A 25,396-nucleotide genomic window follows, 5' to 3' on the forward strand; every position below is an offset into this window, starting at 1 on the left:
TTGCCTTACAAGGAAAGACTACATCTCAGTCTATTTAGTTCATAAAGGAGAAGGTTAAGAGGCAACCTGATCACAGACTATGAATACTTACCCAGGGAAGAGATTTCAGAGAGCAGATGGGTATTTAATCTAGCACAAAAAGGTGTAACAAGATCCAGTGCTTGGAAGCTGACACCAAATTCAAACTGGTTTATGCAGCATCAGTTTTCAATGACCAAATAATAACTATTTTAACAACTTAACTAGAAAACCAGTGCATTCACTGCCATTTGCAGCCTTTAAATGGGAAGTCTTTCTTGACAATATGCTACAGTGCAGTGGGACAGGAGGTTTGGCACAGGCACTGCCAAAAGAGATGAAAAGCAAAGCCTCCTCCAGCCTTTTCCCTCCACAGCCCCGCTGAGCGAGCCGGATCTGCTCAAAAATGGCCTCTTCTGGGCCCAAAACATGCGTCACATGAATGGCACCAGGCTGCACAACCAGAAGCTTCTAGCAGGTATCCCAGTGAAATTCATGTCCTTGTGTGCAGAAAGATGCCGGAGTTTGCAGCTACAATACAGAGAGGTTTGGAAAGGATCTTCGGTGGAAAATACAAAACACAGCCTAACAGACACAAAAGATGAAGTGATGCACCTGAAACCATCACTGGTAGATGGTAAATGTTATTCATGTTTGTTCTGAGCCACCGAAAAACACTGGGGCATTTCCCTGGCTCCCTCATGACAGCCCCTTCTGCAGAAGCAGCAGCTGCCCATCTGCACCTGAGCCATGGGGCCAGCACGTGAGGCCTTGGGCAAAAGCTCTGCACGCCTCCAAATCTTCCCCAGTAAAGGCTGGACTGACTTGTTTCAGGCAGCAGTTCAAGAGTTAAATATTACTGCGTTGCTGGGAAAAATACCATCAAACCAGTTTATGTCTTACTGTATTTCTTTTCCATTCAAACCGTATTATGCCGCATACCATTTCATCACTTCACAATGCCACAAACTACCTTTTAATGCAAAACAAAGCTTTTCAATGTAAAGCCCCATATCGTAATCCAGAAGAACTTTCCTTATCTATTTCGACAGCAAATCTTTAGTGGCAACCACATGTTATTGTGTTTTAGGGATTGAGACTTTTGTATGAACGTGCTGATTGTCTCCTTGAGACATATATAATCAGCATTTTGTGCCAAGAAACACTTAAACCAACAGAGACTTATACCACTCTGAAATGTTGTTGGAATTGAAAATGTATATTTTGGCTTTTTTCCTTAAGTCTGCTATAGCAGCAGGAATTTCTTTTTTATTATTATTATTTATTTTAATTTCATTCTCTTCTCAAACTCTCAGAGACTAAGAAAAAGTCAAAACACATGTTCCAAAAGAAAGAAGGAATTCCAATAAAATAATTCATTCTGATACACCAGTGCTACCTAATACGGATATCCCTTGGAATAAGGACAACTGCCTCAAACTATTTGGTCCCTTTTCCCTTTCCACATGTGTGAGGAGCTGTGCCTGTACGCTGTCTACTCGGTAGCAGGCAGTTGTGAAAATGGAAAGAGTAAGCGTGTAGGCAACTCTGAATCTCACACACCAGAAAAACCCCACACGTGTCTAGTTGTGTTTCAGCAATTCCACAATGTCAGTTTACTGCTCAGAGGAGTTGCAGGAGTAACGTACTCAGTATTCACAGAGCATCCTGTCACACTTGCTGCAACAGATATTTTTAACTCCCTTTTGCTCCATATGTAGAATGTGCAAATACACAAAAGAATGTCTTAATTGGTCCTGCTTTATATAAATGAATAATGGGCTAAATGGGTTGAAGTGAATACCATATTTATCTCTCCACTGAGGAAAGACATGATGATTCAGAAACAGTGAAGCCAAGAGGATTCAGAGCTTTACTCACAAGTGGAATATATATCTCCTGTCAATACATTCTGTATTCCATCTCTACTACAGCCCCCTAAAGGCACAAATAGAAAAAGAGAGGCAAAATCTAAATGTTTCATTTCTGCTCAACATACATTCACGGATGTGGGCTTTTTTTATTATTTATTTTTTTTTTTTTTTATGCTTGCTTTCAGGACTTATGAATCAAATCTCTAGAGCTCTTTATTTTACTGAATTTTTGTAAATGTTATACTCTCCAGTGTTAGTTTCATCATTCAATTTAACCATTGCCAAAAGACATATGATATTCCTAAGAAGCAGAGGCAAAAGCAACACAAGAAAGGCCTGAACTTGCCCTTACCCACTCAAGCCAACAGCTCTACTCTGCAGCTACAGCGTCATTCTGCTTAAGCGGGGATACTGCTTACCAGGCACTGAAAAGCATGTAAGCAAAAGAGATACTTATTGTCTTTTTTTTTCCTGCTTACATGCTTCCATATATGATTACTAATTAAAAATATATATATAAACAGCGTAAGAAAACTTAAGCTTAACTAAAGAGATCCAAGAAAAATAAAAACTAGGATGTGCAAGATTGGGCTGATATTTTGATTCTGCTGATTCTGGAAGCTGATATTTTCAAGTGCTGCCGGTCTGGTTGGATTTTATAATTACACTAGCAGAAAGCAAGTCTCCTCTGCACTCACCCGCCAGGCAGGGAATCACTTTTAGGGCTGGCGGAAAAGTGGAACATCTCATTTCCATTAATCTGGCTCATAGCTTCAGATTCATAGATGGCATTAGCAGAGCACCACTTTCAGCCAGAGTGGAAGTTCAGCCTTCTGTTTAACTCTGCATTAACTTGAGCATGACGAGTAAAAATGCAGGAAGGATAGCAAGAAAAATCATCTGATAATATTTTTTCGGCAGAAGGAAAAGCTTTACAAAATGTATAGGTTCAGTTATTCCCAAAGCGGTGTTTTGTTAGTAGCATGGTTGTGCATACAGTGCCACGGCTTGAGGATCTGCCTTGCCCACGGCAAGTAAGGTAAAGCCTCAGGCACATGTAATCTAAAATTCATTTCTACTCTAACAGACAACTTCAGACCAGCACCTATTTTTATTTTATAAATACAGCTCTCTCAATTTACATTCGTGTGGTCCTTAGGGGTTAACACCAAAACCGTTTTATGTTCTAGGTGTGTTTTAGAAAATACTAAATTGCATCTTTAAAACCCATCAGCCAGGATCGCAAGGGATCCCTCTGTGCTCACACATTAGTCTGAGCCTGCAAACAATCGCTACTGGACGCTGTGGAGCACTGCCACTAGAAGGTGTCATTGGTGGTGGAAGGTACTTCTCAGATTGAGCCTAACCCAATAAAGCATGGCCCTCACACTCATATCTTTTAAACACCACCCCTTAATTAAAGGGAAAAGAAGATTCCCCAAACATTAATAATTCTTGACTCCACAGGCAGTTACTAAAGGTAAGGTCATGCATGGTGTTTGAGGAGCCACATAAAAATGATGGACAAATCCTTTGTTGTTTCAGTTCCCTCCTCTCCCCCATTCCATTATCTTAACGATTAAAATATTGGATATTTGAGAATAAATATTTGTGGTCAGTAATGACTGTTCTTAATAATTTAATCTATTGGTTTCTATTAGAAGTGAAATTTGTGAAGTTTGGACCTAAGAAACCAATGGAATCTAGCCGGCACACCTAACTCTTGCTAATCCAACAGACCAGCTGTTGCCCTGTGTTGCACATGGGCAAGCATTGCTGGTAACAAAGGACTTTTACACATACCAGAGGACAGAACTTGGGCCTAAGCGCTATTGTCCTTGTTAAACAACCAGTTCATTTCCTACATTATGCCATTAAAATACATGTAGTTTATTTCTTGGTTGGTTGGATTTTTGTTTATTTTTTAGACTACACAAACAGCGTGGAGCTAAGGAAAACATGGTTTCATCTGGGGAATCTGTAGCTTTACCCTGGCTGGAGATGGCAAATCGTAAGTGAAAACAAATGTACTCTCCTCTTGGGTGAGCCTGCCCCACCACCACTGGTAGCACTAGATATCTACTACAGAGATTAAATAACACTTTCTGCTCAAAGCAGCTAATGAGAAGACAGCAATGGTATTTGCAAGACAAATATGAAATTTATATGTCCAAAGATGAACCCTAATTATCTCATGCAAGTTACATGAAACTTTGACTCCAATGAGTCTATATATGCTTTTCAAGTATTTACTATAAAATATAATTTCAACATAAGAGAACTATTTATTCAATTTACCATAATATCAATACTGAATATTTTATTGACATCTCAATTAATAACCATTTTCTTTTAAAACTATAACTCTTGGACAAAAATGTACAGTACAATCACCTACAGGTCTCTATAATAATAGATTAATAAATAAATGGAGTTAGCAATATAGAAACACACCATTTTCCAAACACCATTTAAAAATTCAACTAAATTTTTAAATGCAAAGAAATGCCTGACACACCACAGAGACGTCCATTAATCCACCAGATCGCCCCAGTGGGGTTCTTCAACATAAATGGTCAGAGAGGAGGAACAAAGGTCAATGGGTGGATTTACTGCTGGATGACTCCATAAATTACTGCCTCGGAACACCTAAAACCCAAACTATACCTACAGGCAATTGAGACAAACAGTGTCACAGTCTCGGTAACAACTGAAGACAAGAAAATTCTGGTCTGCACGAGCATTTGACAGATATTCCCTTTTTTGAAACTTTGGAAGTAGAAATACTATCAAAATCTGTATGAAAATTTGCAGTTATTGGATCAGGGAATAATAACAAATATCTCATTACCTACTGCAAAACTGTGCAGGACAATTAATCACAGGTAAACACCTCAAGGAGCTCAAAAATGAATTTGGGTTTTCATCTGAAGAGAAGCCCTTAATAACTACAAATTGGGATTTCAGAGCAAGCTCGTACATCTAATATCTACTAGAAGTCATCTTGATGTATAAAGCAAATTCATAGAAATGAAAAGGATGAGGACAAGATACCAAATAATTTACTGCATCCCAAGGACTTGGACATGACAGTGAAGATTTGGTTAAATCTGTAATTGGTTTATTCAGCCATAGCTCAGATACCAAATAGTTTCAGCTCCACTTAATGTGAACAGCTCTGCTGGACATGTATTCATTAAGCATACACTAGCATGAGATATGTATTTGAAGTACAAAAAAAATGTATACTAAGCCAAGAATAGGAGCGCTCAGTATTCTGTAATTACAGGGATTTAAAAGAATTTTTTTTTCCCCTTCCATAGCTACATTTTTACTAAAGGTGAGACGAGTTTGTGGTTTAAAATCTATTGTAATTTCCCTGCCTCCCTGCAAGATGAAGGGGGTATTCAGACAAACTGAGGGTATCAGACAAACTGTTTTACTTCTGAATAACAAGGCAGGAGAACTCAGACTGAAAGAGGAAGCCAAAAGAGGAAACGGGAGATTCAGTCAAGGGTGGTATACAGCAAAACTTATTCAAATTTCCAGAATAATATTTGGTTATTAACTGCACTGACAGTATAAGAAAAGATATTATGTATGATGATGCGACTTAAGATCCTTTCTAATCCCTTGGAAAAGCAACGCTGTCTTTTCTCAGCTATGCACTTGGCAAGAAAAGAAGATATAAGCTAAAGGATAAGCCCGGCTTGTGCTCCTAGTACACTGTGCAATATTTGCTTTCACTGTTCCACAATCAGTTAATAGTGGGATTCAACTTTATTAGCTCTACTGACCCAAGAAATGAGATGACTGCAGTCTATACTAAACACACAGACTTCCCCTGTACTAAACAGCAAGGGAGGACTCCAAAGGTGATTCATTTCAGCCTGGACTGTGGCTAATTACCTGTCTTTTTCCATTGAGGGAGTCCACACGATCAGACATTCAAAAATCAGCATGGGGAGCCATCTCCTAAGTCTAAAGGAGAAACGCATTTCAGGAGACAGAAGAAAATACACATCTTGGAACATCTTTCTGTGCATAGTGGGGTAAGTCCCTATGCCCATACGCTTTCCCAGGTGCCTGTGTGGCATGACAAATCATTAGACCAAGCATTTAATTCAGCAGCGGGTGGAATTAAACGTTTTAAAACATTCAAACCCACTAACGAATAATGATGCATCTCAGATAGTATGCCTCGTTGTGTGAAATTCAGGCACCGCTCTCGTTCTTCGCTCTGCCGACATCGGGTCATATTTTTGTTACACGCCAAGCACATCCATACACAGCCAAACCGAAGGCTTTTCCTAACCAGCACTGGCTCTGCGTGAATTAATTCCTCTCCCAGGAACTGGGGAGTGGGTCAGCCTCAGACAGAGTGACATTTCCAGCGGAGTCCCGCTGCCACAATCTACCTTGTGCAGATGGACTAATAAATTCTGTCATGGATATTATCTGAGTTGCAGGCCAGAAAGCAGGGGAATGTGTAACAGATTGAGCTCTTGCCACATTGTGAGAAAAGGTAAATTGTCAACAAACATTTCCTACATCTGATATCTTTTGTATGTAGAGCTACGCTTTTAATAAAGAAGCAGCTGCCACTGCTGAACGATTAATCAATACTGGTAAGCTGACATCTTAAGAACTTGCTGAACTAAAGCTTTTCTTTTCTTCCTGCATTTACAAATAAAGTGCTCACTATTTGACTAAAGCCTGTCTACTTGACTGGAAAATATCAGAGTCCTATTTAAATGACATTTGCAGAGAATGAGATTTTATCCTGGTCGCTGCTCCTTATCGCTAATAATAACATCAGATTAGTGGATTTAGGCCAGCCGAGTAGCAATGCCTTTTCTGATCCCTTCTTAAAGCAGCTCTTTCCATCTGTCTAGCCAAGCTTTCCTCTGCTTGTATGGGCCAACGATTAGGTCTTAAATGGAGCTTCAATTGATACCATGTGGGATATCTATACAGAGGTTCATTGTATTGCTAAATTCCAGCCAAGACATTTATCAACTCTGACTGCTGCTTACTTCAAAAGATCAAAACACCTGGATATTTACAGGTATAAACATTCTTACACCCTGTTGCCTTCTTGAATAATTACAATAATTAGATGATCCAATTATGAAACACACAGTCTGCTTTAAGATTTATTTCCCGAATAAGATACGGGATCAGACACTAAGCTGCTGTCAGATAACGTGACTCAGCTGAGCACCGCGAAGGACTTGAGGCACAAACTTTCTGCACATGCAGAATGAGCCCCACCGCCTGGCAAATAACGGGGGACTTGGGCTTCAGCACCACGCGGCTTGTTAGTTGTGGTGGTTTTCAGCCCGGGCTTTAGATGTAATGACTGAGCATCATGAGAACAAACAGAAAACGTACCGCGTGTCCGCATGCTGGATACGCTCACCCTGCAGTAAAACTTCTTTTTAAAGGACGATTATTGGTTTTGTCATCATCGCTTTTATTAGCAGCTGAGCTTAGCAACATAAGCAAGATGTAAAATCCAAATGCCAAATGCTCTCAGTAAAAATACTAAGGCCAATTATAAAGTAAATTTACATTTTATTTCCCCTCCCCTTTTTGGCTGTTTTTAGTTTAAAGGTCATTTTGTATTCCTAGCTAGGGCATTTACACTATGTTAATAACTGACATTTCCTCTTCTTAATATATAATGCAAGCCTGACAACTGCTGTGGACTAAAGATAAGATGTGAAACCAGTAGTTCTCACAAGAAACCAGTGTTTCTAGACCATGCAAATCTCCTAAGTCCCATGCTTGTTTAGTTTTTAACAAGGTCTTGCTCATTCCTAACCTTGACCAAAAAAGTGTTTCCACATGGCAGTCAGATTGATGCCAAGTGCAGCTACATGCAGAAAGTTGCCTGACTTAATCAAGCAGTGGTGGAGACATGAAATGAATATTTAGCAAGGTCAAGTCAGACTGTTGTTTGAGAAGCAGCAATTGCTGACAGGTGAGCGAACAGCACACAAATCTGGGACCCTGTTTCAGTGCCTACATATTTTTACTATTTGTCATCCTGTTAACAAAACTCCATTAAAACACAATATTAGAAATCTAAGAACATTTTTATGGAAAGGATACAATCTACTATATATTTATGCATGTCATAAAGCCCATAATGCATCTTGTATAAGACCATTTATCTTCATTTCGTAGGGTCACAACAAGTACACACTACTTTTCCTTCAGGAAGCCTGTGGCATGTTGAGCCAAGCATCAGTCATAATAAGAAGGAAAAAGACAAACTTATTTCATTAAAAAATAGTGCATGAAGTAAAATGGGAAACTCCAATTTTTTTAATTAACAGGATTGTGAGCATCGCTTATCTTTGAAAACAGCAAATTGGAATTAATCACATTTCAAGACCAAGTTAATATTCTCTCTCTTCTACAAAATGACTGTGATTGATCTAAATCTAGTTATTTCATGCAAAACTAGGTTAAATACCGTGGATCTTTATGACCACACAGAAAGCATTATCATGACAGACTACATTATTGTATTTCTGTTGCTGGGTAAGCCACAGTAAGTCCAACCGCAAGCCATCAAATCAGGAGAAAATCTCCAAGCAGCCTTAAGTACAAAACGTCTGGCTGGTGGAGTTTTCACAGGAGCAAGTCAGGGAATTAGCTGGGCTGCTCAGAACCAGTAGGAATACAGAACACCCCACCTGCTTTCTCCTGAGGGCATGGAGGGCCAGGGGCAGCCCACCCCAGGGCACCCAGAGGTGGCACCGCTCAGAGGTGCCTGGGCTGGAGGGGGTGGCTGGAACACCAGGTGCTCCCCTATGGCCCCTCCAGCTCCTGTCCCCAGGGACGCAGCAGAAGTCAGCCACATCTCCTCCAGGTACAGGGAGGGACACCGGTGGCTACCAGGCCTGCTTCTCCACAAGAGAAGATGTGAACCTTCAGTCTCTGGGAGGCACCCAAGCATCAGGGTCTCCAAAACTGGGCGACTGAGCACATGTGCCCATAACCAAGCATCAGAAATTATGCTTTTTTTTTTTTTTTAATATATCTACATAACGTCTATGAATTACCATGTACAGAAACACGCTGCTATCTCAATACGGCTATAAACCATTCTAATTCTGTGACCATGCAAAACACTGTTAATGTCTCTGTAATTCCAGATAACGAGGAGTAATAACAATATCATAAATGACAAACATCACTGCGAGCCTTTTTCGGGATTCCCATGTTATTTGGTGCACATACATATAATGAAGCTTCTTTATAGCTTAAGCACCACCATTTAACGTCAAGTCCACTTCAACAGCCTGAGTTCATGGTTTATCAATTGTGTGAAGCTAATGCAAAGGAAGGCCATCTCTGTTTGCTCATCAAAAAAGAGCTACGTCCTGTCAAAGAGATCTATACAGCATCCAAGGAACTGGCAGGAGAAGCTGGTGACTGTGTATTTATGACTTGTAAATGGTATCAGATTTGGTGAGCCTCACAGTTAGACACAATCTGCAGCGCAGCATTTCTCTGATCAGATTGTGGCAAGATGTTTTCCCCCTTAATTCAGTTTTGCATGAAATCTTAAAGAACTTCCTGCTAGCAAGAAGGCAATTGCAGGGTATGTGGTTATAGGAAGACAATCAGGTTCCTGGGGAGCAGAGGTCCTCGTGTGTACTTTTTATTAAACTCCTCAGGGGGGTGATTTTCTCACAATCACACCCCCCTATCCTATTGTGCCTTATTGCTTAATTAGCTACCGGATGAAATGTAGTTCTGTTTGCATCAACTTTATGTCTACTGTAATTGCCCTGAGTTGCAGTTCCAAGAAGAAAAAATGGATCAAATAACTACATATATTTTGTTTGATTAATCATGAAAAAATCATTAAGGGATTAAAGTGAAACCATTTTACTCCTGTTGATCATGTTCAGCAATTTGAAATTATTTTATGGTCCTGATCAATGTAATTAATGAGAATGGCTGTTAATTAGTTACAGTAGCAGGTGGGCCATGAAAAATGTATTCACTTAATACCACATAATATCTTGCTATTAGAATTTGTGTTGATTCTGTAGTGTTCACAGAACAAGATTAAAAACCGCACGGGACTTGGTTCTTTGAACTTTCAGCGCACGCACTATACACAGACACACACACCCCCTCAGCCACACAAAATTTCTGTCATAAAGGCAACATGGACACAGCTGTTTGGAGATATGAAACCATAAACATTATTTTTGTGATTGTCTTCTTTACGACAAGTCCCTACACCAGCTCTCGCAGCAAACCCTACTGGTAGCTCAGGAACAAAACCCATTTCAAAGTCACCGGGGCTTCACGCTCAGCATCTTGTAATTCAGTCGCTCTCATCTGGCCCTTTCTAGTCACTCTCCCTAAGGAGAAGGCGTTCTTCAAGAGAAATAACCTCTTGGGTGTGAACTTGAGACAGACAATAAAAGTGTTAAATGCTCTGCAGTGTTATGTAGCTAATTAGCGGTATTGAGAGCTTTACAGTGGTTTTGATTATCATGGGGGCTGTGAGGGATCCCCGTCCCCAAGGAATACAGACGGCTGAATATTGCTTTTTTTCTAGAATGATAGCCCCCCTTGCCTCATTTGCTCACACATGCAGACAAAACTTTTCCCTTCCCTCTCCCCTATGCTACACTTACATACCCATGAACCTATGTATAAACCTCTATGACATGGATTTAATTGTCCCCTTTATTCACACGTGGCCATGGTGCTGTACTAAAAGAAAACTACGTTTGATAACCGCTGAACTTAAAATATTCCTTTAAAAAACATATGACCCTGGGATAAATGCAAACAAAAACCAATCAGTTCCTCCCAGCTCATCCTTAAATATCACCATGACAAGTGCAATAGAAATAAAGACTTGAACTTACTATTTGGAGATGAAGAATTCAAGATTAGAGACCCCAAAGGCAAAAGCGGGTTATTGGAAGAGTTCCTAGCTGCACACCTGCACACGTGGCCGAGCTGCTGTGTTTGCTGTTGGAAAGGAAGCTCCAGGTGAGCCTGAGCTCCTGATCAATCCCTGACAAGCTGGGTCAGCCCATGGCTCTGAACTACACTGTTTGCAGAAGGCTTTTTTTTACTATTAGCATGAGGAAGGCAGGGGCTGTCTCCCTTAAGGAGACTGACATCTTGGTGAATGAAGAGACAGCAGAGCAAAACTAGTATTATAAACCTTTGGGGTGACCAACCACACAAGGGGCTGGTTTTAGCAGGACTCAGGTTTAATGAGCTCTTCAATGGCTGTGACCTCTCCTCACCAGGGACACCTGGGTGCAAGAGGAAGGACTGTCATAGCAAAAGTACTCTCCAACAGAGAGCCGCATTCCTATTTTAAAAATGGAGAGGAAAACAAAAACATCCCCATTGTTTCTACAACATCTTAATGATAATTCCCATGGACTGAATCCAGATTGTAAAGAATCAGCCTCAGTCTTACCTGCTGGTTTCTGCACTAAATATTCCATGTACATAACTGTCGGCTTGAGCCAGTGTATATTGGCCTCTTCAGATGAAAGAAAATTGGTGTCAGCAGCCTCCTGAGCACATTTTAATAATCAGCCTGATCATGGGTGCATGGCAGCTGCTCGATTGATGGTGTTAGACAGCGAATAAAGAAAGATGCCAGCAGTGCCCTCAGATCTGACATAACGAGGGAAACATCAGTCATTTGGCTAAAAGGCTCATAAAGGCTCCATCAGCTGTGACACAGGAGTCTGTCTTATGCAAAGCTAATGAGGAAATGTGGCAGTGTTAGCATTCTCTTTAGACAGTAACAAGTTGCAAGTGAGCTGCATTTTAGATGAAAAATTCAGTTGGAAACAGAGCAGTTTTCATGATCTTTGCCTAAATAATACGCTGATGTCTGGGAAAGACTGTTAGAAATCAAAAGATTTTGAAAGGGTTTTAGGGCATCCATTCCCTATCCCAGTAGCCTGTATATTGATTCCCAATGGATACCGTGCGTATCAATGCCAGCACCTAATGCTCATCTCACCTGACTAGATTCTGACCATACTCACCACGCATCTCAGACTTGCACATTGTGCTATTCTTCCTTTCAAAGCTGGGAACTACAGGGTGGCCAGTGATCACCGATTAGCAAGGTCTGGGCACAAACGGGGCTTTAATTGATCTATGCAGACCTGAATGGGATGTACTGAAGACAGTTGTATAGCCCAGCCCTGCTGCTTTGCTCATCTCAGGGTTTTGGAAGCAGTGGTTTGGAGTCATTTGAGAATACTGCCCACCTCTGCTATGTGAATATTTTAAAGCTGTTGTCCTGCAGCTGGGTATGAACCCTTGTATTGGGTTGCAAAGTCAGGCTATGAGAACAGTATATCCAGGAGCTGTCAGACGGGCTGCTCTGGAGAGTAAGGGTAGAAGAAGGGAAGCGGGGAAGAAGATACGCACAGATGAACTTTCCCTTTCAGTCAAATTTCCATTTCTAACAACTTCTTCCATTTCAGCTTCCTAGCACATTGATATATTACATTAATTATAAAAGTGACCTTCTCCCCCTTCTACATTTTTTCTTCCTACCGCTGCTCCAGTCAATAGATTTACAGTCTGATGTTATTTCTGTGTATGCCATCAGAGCCATTCCAACAGCAACAGGGCATTATGAAAAAAACAGTCAAAAGGTAATTAGAAATCTTGCTGAAATGTTATATTTGTTACATGAGGATTACAATGAATGATTCAATGAGCCTCAAAGTTCATCCTTAACATTGATAAGTGGCTTTCTGCCAACAAATGCACAGCTGGTGACAGCAGGGATTCAGGGTTTGGGAGGGACACACACTTCTAAGGTGTAATTGGAGACAGGGATTAGAATCAGAAAAAACAAAGGAGGTCTTTATTCCTGGAAATGTTAAAGTCATTTTTCAGTGGCAAAGGAAATGCCATTTTTATAGCACATACCCAATCTTTTCCTTAGTTTTGATAGCAGATGTTTAGCTATATAGGTGAAAAGTGGGATTCCGACATTAGAACAAAGAAAATGGCAATGGGGTGTTCTGACTTCGTTCCTCAGTCACAGCAGTACTACATCACGTCGCGTTTAGGCAGTCCTGTGCAAGTCGCTTTGTCTACCTGTACCTCTAGCTCCATGTTAACAAAGAAACTAGAAAAACAAAAGGCTATCGATTAGCAGAGTTAACTCGGTATTGAAAGAGCCGCCAAAACAGAGATCCCAGCACGCTAACAGGTGACTGCAGATGCACAGAAGTTTCCCCGCAAGTCATAACACCATATTCCAAACTGCTCCTGCACCAAGTTACATGGGTAATGGCAACAGCAATTTACAATGTAACCTGCCTGAAAAAGCAATCTGCTTAAGTAACATCTCCTCCTAAGAGGTTGTCCTCAAGTACTCTCAACTGCTATAAATAATCTGTTTCATTTTCCTTAGAGGTCCACCTCAATTGATTTTTATCAGTCCTCTGAATGACCATTTACAACACATTTCAAAATAATACTCATGGACCATAGCTGCTATTAAGGTTAATTAATTAATGTTTGTGAAGCTTGTTGAGAATCTTGAATGAAAGGTTACACACTGTATATTGGTGCTTCGCTGTATAGTAGAGGAGAAAAAAGACATGTTTTCTTATGAAAATTAATTCTCTGGCCTCTTTATAGACCTCAGTGCTGTAAGTTAACTTTGTTGAACTGCTTTCTTTGCAGTAATGACTTACAGATCATAATACATTTCCTGGGAAGGGACTTCAAAATTGCACCAGCACTTTGGAACACCCTGTCAGCATCAGAGAGTTACACTGCAAATGGCCTGAGTGCATAATTTTTTTATTTTTTTTAACAATAGAGCTTTATTTCTGCTGAAAGTTAATACCACTAAGGTATTTCACTTTTTTTTTTTTTTTCTGGCTCCATTTGCACTTATATTTGCTTGGTAATGCAGCTTTGCCAAGTTATACTAGCATAAATTATAGATTATTGTTTTGGGACACATTCTTTTTTTTCAGCTTATATTTTAGAGCTGCACAATTTGTACATGGTATTCCTCTCGGTTTACTCTCTCTGCAACGTATCCAGTGTAACCAGATTGCCATTTCGTATAAAGTATTACGTTAAGGGTATATAGTGCCTAGTTAGTGAGAAGCTGGTGAAACTTTCCTGAGAAATAAATGCCTGCCCTAAAGCCATTTTTGCAAAATACTAAATGGTAAACAATTACAATGCTTATGCTAAGCTCCATGTTAACAGCTGTATGCATTACAGACTGACGTACAGAACATTGATACAGCAGTGTCTGTACGCACTACATTTAAAGCTGTATTTCAAAGCTTGTACATGCCAACATGCAAATTAATAAATTCTTCTTTCCAAATGTCACTGGCATGGTGATTTCCTGCCAGCCTGAGCGTCATTCTCCTGAAGCAGTAAAAGTAACACAGTCAATCTCCTCTGAATCCTATCTCCCCTGCTTCCTGCAGGGTCCCTGGGAGTTTATGATTCATATTCAGAAAGCTGTACGCGGTAGCCCTTTGGGGATGTATATTAATGAAGAAATTTTCTCACGCCAGAGCTGCCTCTTTATTGGAGTACGAAGGGTACAGTCTGTTCTGAGCGGCTTTTTAATTTCTCATAATTAACCCTGCCAGAATTAACATTGGTGGCATCACTGACAGCAAATTAAAGAAGCCACATCAGCAGAGTTAAAGCTTTTTTCCCTCTTTTCCTCAGCCTCCCACCCTTTTGAACTCCCCTGTTTTGGTGTGAGTTTAAAGAAGAAAGTTCTCAGTCTGTCAAGACGATTGTCTTGTCATTGCACTAAGAGCCCTGCTGGGATAGGTATGATTAGAACATTTTCAGACTTCCCTACCGCTAGTACCGACCTATTTCAGCTCTTAACTGGCCATGTGCCATGTAGATTTGTGGCAAAGATCCATGGTTTCAGTTTCTTTTGCTCTGTGAGGTACAGCCGTTCACCTGATCTCCACTGTGAGCTTGTGGAACCAAGATCTAAAGCCCATGGCAGCATTCAGCCAGCCTTTTCTACTGACATTGTAGTAAAAGATAGATCAGCTGTGCTTTGAGCCTCCTCAAACCAGCTTCACCACATTAGCCCCTTTTAAACAATCCTGGACAGATGATGAAAACAGGCTGTAAACAGCAAGATATCCCAACAAACACTTTTTCTTCTAAGCCAGAAATAAATGTGTTATGTTTTGATAGCCTTGTAGCCGCTTACATCTAGAAATTCATAGAAGGAGGAAAGGGGTGGACCCCAGATTTCTCCACTGGATGTCTGAGAGGAGAAACGGATCCCAGAGAAAGCCTGACATGGTGAATGCCACCGTAAGAATCACAGTTCAAGTCCACCTGCCCCACATGAGTGCTCTGAGAATTAAGGCTCCGGAGGTCACACAAATATTCCTCCCTTGTTTGATCTTTTGGTGAAAAGTGACATATTATAAAGTTGAAAGGTTTAAGAAAGGTGAGCTGTAAGACTGCTGCTGTTAAGTCACACGGGAAGCAACAGCAGATGAAATAAAAACAGTGCTATTCATTCATCTACCTACCAATTTCTGTGGAAATCATTTATTGATCCTCTTATTCCCTCAGTCTAATGATAGCCTTTCTTTACAAATGAATAAAAGGTGTGATCGCAGTCACTTTGCTTCTGCAGGAGAGAAGCTAACCTGCATGTGTCTTTCCATTGGATCATGCCAGGATCAGGGCATCCATTTCCACTGGATCGTGATTTTACTAGCCCACAAGGAGAACTTCCAGTACTACCTGCTACTCTGAACTTGCTTCTTTCTGCACTGCCTTCTTCCCAGGGACCTAGCATTGTGCCCTGCTTACAACTTCCAAGTGCCAAAATACCCACCTGGACTTCCAAATGTTCCTGCAAAGAGAGAGGTAAACGTTGGCAGAATATGGCATGAGAAGTGCCTTCCACTGATTACCTGGAATGATGTTATTGTAAGACATCAATCGAAAAAGCCCAAAGCCACAAAGCCAATAATGTTTGCAGAGAGATTTGATGGCTTAAAAACCAGAATAGGGATTTCCATCAATAGGGGGTAGAAGGCAGGAGAACCCAATGGTTATGAGCAAGCACCTGACAGCTAACAGAGGTGCCTCGACAAACCACAGGTTGCCTTGTAAAACACTGCAGTTGGTGTAGCTTTGGAAACGTGCCAGTGCAACCAGAACGATGATATGCTTCTTGCATTGTCAGCTGACCTGATAGGCACTGTTCGAGCACAATCTGCGAGTAATTTTAGTTTGCCACAGAGACCCCCGGAGGGTAAGAGGGTGATTTACATTCAGTGGTCTGAAAGGTTGCAACAATGATGGCAGTGCAGATATGACAGAACCATCAACTGTTTGAGACTATAAAAATGTGTGTGTACAAATATAAATATATATATTTCTGTGAGAAGGCTAAATAACTGCTACATAACTTTCCGCAATAAAACTAGGAGACAACTGGATTTTTGCAAAAGTCATTAAGGTTACTTCAGATGCCTTAATTTTATTAAAGCACTAAAAAGCAGAAGGCTAGTGCAATGTTGGCACACAAAGATAAACTAGAAGACCAGTGCAATAGACATCAACAGCCTTTATAGTACTCTGCAAGTATTCTGCAGCTGTGAGTAATCAGGACAGAGTTGGGCACAATTGTCTTCCATCATCTCTACAGTCCAGTGACTATGCAACAAAGCTTGGTGGTTGGCAGCGTGGAATTACCAATTGACAATAACAGGCTGTGATGAAGTTATAATCACTTCCAAGTAATAATAAAAACTCTACTGTGTTGAATGATAGGTGAAACTAGCACCGGTACTTGTAAGTGATAACCAGAAGAAAGCAAAATCTGGGAGTTACATCACAAGCTAAACTCCTGTTAGGAAACAAATTCAACTATTGCATGGGGAACAGAGTAAGAGCTCTTACTCAGTACTAGGGAAGCCTAACAACCCTGTGTCATAATGAGTTTAGGGCAGCACTGATTCCATGAATATATCAGTTCACAATGGAAGGAGGAAGATGTTTTGCATTAACATATCGAAGTCCTACCTGAAAGGCAGGAGAAAACGAGGAGAGCCAAACATGCCATTAAGATTGCTTCGATTGGCTATAATGCCTGCGTGACCCCAGGTGCTTTTGTGGTAACGTCAGTTTGACTTGCTGGTGAATTGTCTAGCATGCACTTACAGTCCTGGACCAATTTCTTGTCCCCCTTTAACTTCTCTAATGGCTCTAGAAGTCTGAAGGACGCTCAGCATTTTAATTAACTCCCTGCAGACTCTTCCCCGAAAACAGTACAGTTGAGAAGATTATCAACTGCTTGGGATTTCAGGGCTTGAGTCTTGGAAGTCCTCGGGTAATTGTGAGACATTTCCAATGGGCAGCAGATATTTACACCTCCTCCTCTCAAGAGTAGCTCCTCTTGATCTTACAACTGTTTCCATCACTAACATACATCTTTTTTAAAGTCTATGGATGGACGACTTAACTGGGAATTCTGGAGTGTAATAGGCCAGGAAAGGGAATTCCCATGGAAAGGAACAGCCAAGCAGTGCTCCGAGTGACTGGGAAGGTATTTAGAGCTTAGTGCAGGAAAATCTCTGAAGCCATTTGTTCTGTGCATGGCTGCAGTAAAAGGAAAAGCAACAAGGACACAGAGATGCATCAGCAAAGGGCTGGAATACAAATCATAGGAAGTGAGATTATTTCTGTAATAACTACTGCACAACTGGAATTCTGTCCACAGTTACACGCACCACACAGGTAAGTTAGTTTTACTGTAGACAGGATGCAACTTTAAGTACCCAAGGTGGTTCAAGGTTTTTAAGAAGATTTGTTGTCAAGACAGGTCAATGTGACTGAATTTATTCTTGCTAGGAAAGAGATAACTTTGAAATGACTGAACAGAAGTATTTCACTTAATATTAAGAATGTTTTAAATACAGCACAGAGATAAGGGAGAGGGGAGAATCTGTTCATTAGTGGTTTAAAAAAAAAATAAGGCAAAACAAAACCGTGGGCATCATTTCACATTTGGAAATAACAAGCCAGTATCCACTGGCAGTGACAGCTATAAAACTCTCATTGACTTCAATGAAAGCAGCAAGTGTGCATCTAATTGAGGAATATGGATCACAAAATGTAAAGAAAAATCATTTTGCTTAGAGAGTAATGAATATGCCATATTATGCTGCCAAGTAATATTATTGCCACAAAGTCTCAACGAGTTTATGAAACATTGATATTTTTATTAGTAGAGAGTCAACTGGAAGAGAGTGACAAAACAAAATGAGGATGAAAAAAGGTAAAAGAAAGCAGACTTACTGGGCCAAATGGCTTTTTCATGTCCATAAATTGCTAAGTGTATTTCTAATTAATTTCTCCATTCAAACGGCCAGAAATAAAGAACAGAGGCTTTTGAGTGTGCCATGAACTCAGGAGAGACTCTGTAGACTTGGACAAATAATAGTATAAAATGGTTTATGAAACCAGAGGGTTTATGGTCTATAAATAACTTCCATGTATTTTTATTCTTTACACGTACAATATTACTGAGGACTGGATGATAGCTTTTCACTGCTGCCTGGTTGACTTCTTCCACATACACACCCAAAGTAATGACGATATTGATCCTGAAGAGACATTTTTTGAGACAGATAAAAAAGCCAGACAACTGAACTAATAGAAAGGGCCTAGCAACTTAGTGGTAAAGCTGTGGTCCTTTAAGTGCATAGCAATTGGCTACACAGCTTAAAACCTACATCCTAATATCTTGAGGGTCTGGGATGAAGAAGGAAAGAAAAAAAAGAATGAGACATCTAAAAGATGACTTAGGGCATTTAGTGCCTTTAACGGCCCTTCAGATAGCTACCATGCAAATTTTTAGGCATCCAAATATTATTTACATCCAAAAAAATATGATATGTGTGTTCATCAGTGTAAACAAGAGACTCGCTGAGAAAATGCTTTTGATCTTTAGGACTTACAGCATGCTCTTTTTTGGTTAAATGTGCAATTCAAAACGTGCCTAATTCCTAAAATCCATATATGTGACACTGCCTGGGTTTCCATGACTACTGCTCTGAAAACCATATTAATTATTCAAGAGGTCCATGCCATTCTCCCTGCGTTCCATAAGGAATGCTGGGAAGCACTGTCTGCCTTTATAGAGCAATACAGATATTTAAAAGGGCTGCATCGCTGGCTCTAAATACCACAGATATTTTCTTACAGCACTACGACATCTGCGTGATAGGTCCCATAAATATTTTTTAAACACTCCAGTACATCAGTGAAGAGGGGGAAAAAAAAGAAAAGAAGAAAAAAAACTCTCCTCTGCTTTTTTTTCTTCTATATTTCAACAATATTCAAAAAGATGCTTTAATTCTAGTCTCTGTTTATCATCCTGATATAATCCCATTTTAAATAAAGTCAACTAGCTTGCATGCAGTAGGGATTAATGCCTGTGTTTTTTTAAAGGATACAGTTTCAAATTGTGAAACTTACATGAAATCAAATTTCTCACATCAGCTGTGACTAAGCATCTGTTTGCCATATCTGTTGATCTCTGTATGTTTTAATAACCATAATCAGCGTAAGGAACATACTTTACAGATAACGTTATCAAAACACTGTAACAAAGTAAGGAATGTCAGTGCTGAAGCAATACATACCACCGCCGACGTCCTGTCACAGCGAAACGATCAGTGCCAATCACACGGGAGCAGCGCGGGTGCATTACAGGGCCAATTACTCAGATGCAGAGAAGAAAGGAAAGTGGGCCAGATTCTGTTCTCAGTGGAAGCAAGACAATAGAGTTAGCCCAGATTTATACCTGTGTGACTGAAAGCATAATCTGGCCCAGCATCAATCTTCCCGACATAGAGTCGCTCGGGATCTCTGATTGGCATATATGTAATACTCGGGCATCCCTTATGGAAAAAGTCTATAGAATGGAAGAGAAAATGATAGCTTTTCTGCAGAATTTTGTAAGTCAAACTACTATATAAAATTCCACTGCTGAGATGTATTCTAGATCTCAATTAAATGCTTTATAAGCCTTCCATACCATATCTGTAAAAATAATATTCTCTATTAATTCCTGTATGTTTAGGGAACATTCTTCTGTAAAAAGAAAAAAAAAAATCCATTCATTTTTCCTTTCCAGAACCTCCAAGTTTCAGCCCTATTATATTCTCCTGTAACATCTATACAACACCTAAAGCCAGGATTGAAATGCAGTTGGTAAGGTAAATCTGAATTTCCCCAAAGCACAGACACAGCCTTCTGTTAGTCCTGTCACCACTTAAAAATGCCAAAATGAACAACAGGGAAAACAGAGCTCCAGATTCAAAGCCTGCCCAAGTCAGAATGCCACGTGCAGATCCCAGACTGACACTCCCTGAGCAGACACACAGCTGTAACCAAACCAAACAGTGCAGTAATATTTTTAGGTCTCAGGAGCCCTGGAACACGCACAGTGCCTGTGCATGCCTCTCCCACTGTATCATCTCTTCCCGGTGCTCCTCACACTCTCACTACCTTTCACGAGCTGCTCTACATCCTGATGTGGCTAACAGTACAATAGCAGCACGGAAACACGACCCAGGACTGAGATATCAGTTTTGCTTGAGAATCCTGCACCAGCTACTTACCCTCCTCTCAACATCTGCCTTCTCTCCTAGCCTGTGCTGGATGGAAAATCTCTCCCCTTCTGGGTACATGCTAGCACCTAGCATAATCCTCCCCCTCCTCCCTCAGTTTCACTGGAATGGCAAGGCATTGCTATAAAACTGCTGATATAATATAACCTATAATAATTTCCAGTTGCGTACTTGCAGGATTTTTTTCCCCTTCCTCCCAAACATCTCCCTACCAGGGCACCATCATTACTACTATTATTTACTGTTCAGACTGCAGCTCTAGCGCCCACAACGTGCATGCTTTATTACTCCCAAGTTCTCACTTGCCGTACAAAGTGCTCCATCCAAATACAGATAAAAAGTAATTTCCTCAAGAGCAAGGTGTGAACTGAGCATACTTAATTGTGCACTGGTATATCAACTGTATAATGTTGCAATAAAATTCCAAAACAATGTGATTAAAAATTATACCAAATGAGGATACCAAGGTGCCATAGCCAGTCAAAGCGCATTTATCCAATCTAAATTATATGCTAAGCAAATAAAATAAACATGCAATTTGCTAATTAAAGTGTACTCTCATGTATTCTGTAACCACCATAAATTATACTGCAACATTTAATTTTTTGACTATTTAGCAAGGTTTATGACTGCTTTACTAAATTAAACAGAATGAAAAGGGGGAAATAGTAGGAATGCACTGCTTTTCCCCCCCTCTTTCAGTTCAGATTTCTTTCAGTATAGTTTTTGTTTGCTTGTTTGTTTTGTTTGTTTTTGTTTTGTTTTGTTTTCAACAATCATACCTTCCTACAATACAGTCTTAATTTTACTGTGGATTTTTTCCACTTTTACTTCCAACGTACATCTTCTACCCTGACTAAATGACAGCTATTTGTTTCTGTAAATTTTCTCCAGTAGGGTAGTCAGATCTCACTTTGTGTACCTTATCTGAATGATTCTTTAATAAGAATTCCACATTCAGTGTCCCCACACTTTGTCAATGACAATGGCTCCCCACCACCACCCCCAAACAAAATGAAGATTTTCAATCCTTTCATCTCATCCAAAACAGAGTGCCCAAATCACAAATGGCAGCTGACTGGCTTCCAGTCAACGCTACAAGTCCTCCATCATCCTGAGTCTGAATGCCTGAAGGCATTCCTGGGTTCCACTCAAGGGGAACTGTGAACAGGTGGGGTTTGTTGTCTTTTCAAAATATCAGAAAAGTCTCAGAATCTCAGTATGCCTGCCCACCAGGTCAGCTGTGTTCTGGACTTCTCAGGAACAGTGTTTTATCCCAGAGTATGGTCAGGTAAAGAAAAACAGGGGGATTGGGAAATCTGGCAGTCACTGTTCAAGCCCTCACTCTACTCAATTGCTTTGCAGCTTCTCTGAAAATTGCTCAATATTTGTGCCCAACACCTAAAGATTAGCATGCCTCCAAACCATCCATCTATGTGACTTCACAGTCTACCTATAACTAACACGCTCCTACAAGCTACAGTGAGAGCACCAGACCACAGGGCAACCTTTGTAGGGTGGCCAGCATTATCTCTACTTTTAATATTAGAACCGCTGTTCTGTACCCAAGAGCTACCTGCAGACTCCCCAGACGCCACATCCCAGCGACACACCAAGCCCTCTGTAAATCTGGAGTGAATCCCAGACTGCTCCAGCTTTGTGGGTAACAGCGCTGCTGAGACTGGGCTGTGCAGGTTCCAATGCACTCTGTGGTCTGAAGAAATGCAAGTCCAAGCCAACATGCAACTGCCGAGACAACGCAAGACTTTTCATAACCTTAATCACCTTTACAGGTGCGTGAAGTCTTTCAGTTGAAAGATCAATCGCCCCAGGGATCCCCAGGCTGGCTGCATCCAGTCCCTTCCACAACTTCTTACAGAGGTCAAAGTGCTTTGTTGGAAATACACAACGTTAGTGTCCTAATATCAGCAAATTTGTCCAAAATTTAGAATTCTTGCAGAGCTGTTTTGCCTAGAATATTCTAGAAATGAATGCATATGCTAGAAGAAATTTGATGGTCAATACTTTGCACAGAGTGGGGTTTCCTACAACAAAGCAGTTGAAGAACTCTTTCTTCAACCCTTTTACTGCACTTTATAATAAAAATATTGTTTCATACTTGGCTTCTTTTTGGCCACTGAGATCAGTACGTTTGTCCTTTGTTGGTTACAGATGCCTTTTTAATTGGTATTACTTTGCTGGGAGGATCAGTAAGTTAGCTGCTTTATTCACACTGCTGCTTGATTTGCAGTTTTGCTGCAAGACTATTTTTCTTAGAAATACTCCTGAATTCCTGTCTTCAGTGAAAACTGCCTCTCACTAAAACAAGGAAATAGTTTTGCTATCTAATCTGCCTCCTGAAACCTTGCCTAAAGACAAATCCTGCTTCTTTGGAAATTCATTTTTTGGGGAAAATGAGGGAGAAATGTTTTTTTTTTCTTTTAGGCCATCCTCTTTATATTTTTTTTTCCGGCTGACTGGCATTTAATAATATTGCATCTTCATTGCAGAAAGAGAGTACATTGTAAACAAAGTGTTGTCATTTAAAAAATAAGAATATGAAAAGCAATTTATTCTTTTTACACATGTACAGTGATATGTTAGCTAGAAAATGCCCATTTTGCCTTGTCCATGGCAGGGGGGACACCATCTCTCAAACCTCTGCTTATGCCATGTGATGAAAAATAATTTTAAGTAATAAGACAGAAACAGTCCGTGAAAGCCTGCAGGTTTAAGGTTGAATCATGTTTTCTGCTCTCTGAATTATGTCTCCATCTGCTCTGATTTTGGGGATTGGAACCAGATCTTGGACTAAGAAAGTTGATGCCAAGAGCTTGTGGAGCCAGTGCCCATCAAAAAAAATGTGGTGGTTTTAAAGTGAATGGCCCATATCAGTAAGTATTTTTAAGCTACCACTCCAATGCAGTGACACAGCATGCTAATTAAGAGGAAGCAGCAGAGGCATAATTCCGGGGTTACAAAATGGACTTAGGATCAGTGAGGTTCTAGACTCAGTAATATTTGGTCCAGCTGTTTATCAGACTTTGCACATTTACATATGACCTTCTTCAATCCCTCCTCTCCTCCTGCCCGGCTCAGAAAAATCAATAGTGTTTTGTTGTAGGGTTATGAGAAATTCCAGAAGTGCAAGATAAGCTACTCTCGCGGTTCAACCATAATAGCCAATGGAGCTCAAGGGAACTCACAGTTACCTGGGCTATGGCTCCCTGTTCCTGGGTTATGACTTGAGGATATTTTGATGCAGGAAAGAAAAAAAAAAGTTACCATCATTTCCTTTTTTTTTCGTGCAAAAGACTTACTTACCATTTCCTGCAAACCCTTCTGAGGCTTGAATTGCTGGACAAATGGAATCAGCAAGCCCCAACCTTCTCCTCCTCCTCCTACTGATATTTAACAGCAAACTTATTTTTAAAGTAAAACAACTGCAGAAAGTTGTGATATATTTTTTTTCAATTAACTCCAAAATTATTTAGAAGTAAGAGCTCACTTCATTGGAAAAAACTAAGTTACAGTACAATTCAAGAACCTTGCTTGTATAGTGTGATTCTTCTCTGTTTTGCCATCGTAAATCCAAAGTAACACCACAGGGCTGAATTGTGTTACACCAGATTTTCAGAAAATAAAGGAGACTGCAGCCCTGCCTGTTGACCTCTGTGGGATTTTTCCCTAAGTGATTACTGCAAGATAAAGCCTTTTGACATAAGGTGGAGTGAAACTGAATTTTAAAAGAAAAATGTGCAAGAGAAAATACAAGGCAATTATCTGATTACTAATAGGAAGAGGTACAGAGCCACAGCATATAATGTTCTAGGGATTATCCAGCTTTGAACAATGCTTGCTTAACAGCTGCTACCGAACTGTGGTTTGTGTACTTGGCAGAGTGTTTCATTAATGATAATCTACAGTGTTTACAGCCCATAGGCCTCTAAATATGTTAAGAACCTTTTTTATTTGTATTTTATAATCCTTTTCCCTTATGTTTTATGTTTTTCTTGATATTTCTGAGATCTGAGGAGGTTTATGTTTCAAAATGATTCATTTCACTCTGACAACTGCAGAGCAAGATTGCAGTAAATGTTCCCTTGTTATCAAGACTATGTATTTATAAACAGAGAGGAATACCATCTAAATTCATACCAGGGCTTGGATCACCACCAGCTAATACATTCAGATGCCAATATACAGTGCTCTATTGTTTACATGCAAAAGTAAATGTCAAACAGAGGTGTCTTTACCAGTTACTAGATATTCCTCAGTCACTTCTTGGACCTGTCAGGTTGCAGCAAATTGAAGCTGCCTTATTTCTGACATTGCATTTGACCTGAACTTCATTTAGAGGAATCCTGCAATTATTTTAAAGGTATAGTATTGATTAAGACTTCGGTTTGTTTCAGAATTCGGCTTTCAGATCCTTGCCTGACCCACTCCTCATGGCAACACTCAGGTGATATTAGGAAAACAGAACCTAATTAAGAACCTAATTCCATTGTGGAGGGGATTATGTATTATGTAGAACGCTAGGAAGAAGATCATGATCCAAAAGCCAAGTCACTGAATTCTGGCTGTAATTGTTTTGACACACGGGATTTCGGTGGCCATGATTCTGTCATGATAAAACCAAAGCAGATTATTGCTTCAAAGCAATTAGCATAGTTAATTTTGACGCAAGACAGCACACTTCTCTTTCACTATTTTCCCCTTCTTTCATCCTCTCCCCCTTTGTACCATCCCGACACGGCTGCTTTCCCCGTCTCAGCGATGCTGAGCAGCCGGGAG

General features: G+C 40.2%; 1 protein-coding gene across 11 annotated transcripts in view; it reads right to left on the reverse strand.

Moving 5' to 3' along the window:
• Positions 1 to 25,396, reverse strand: part of AFF2 (ALF transcription elongation factor 2) — a 336,498-nt gene that overhangs the window by 269,903 nt on the left and 41,199 nt on the right. Inside the window, exon 2 of one of the 11 annotated variants that reach the window (XM_035541443.2) lies at positions 19,610 to 19,724. The exons of 9 other annotated variants lie outside the window; for them this stretch is intronic. In XM_035541443.2, the coding sequence (XP_035397336.1) occupies positions 19,610 to 19,674 (65 nt within the window). In that variant the 5' untranslated portion in view covers positions 19,675 to 19,724. Of the gene's footprint in view, positions 1 to 5,801; positions 5,874 to 19,609; positions 19,725 to 25,396 lie in introns of all 11 variants that reach the window. One more of the 11 variants, XM_035541444.2, reaches the window with a different exon arrangement.

This window comes from Cygnus atratus, chromosome 13, assembly GCF_013377495.2.
Source record: "Cygnus atratus isolate AKBS03 ecotype Queensland, Australia chromosome 13, CAtr_DNAZoo_HiC_assembly, whole genome shotgun sequence".
Lineage (NCBI taxonomy): Eukaryota > Metazoa > Chordata > Aves > Anseriformes > Anatidae > Cygnus > Cygnus atratus.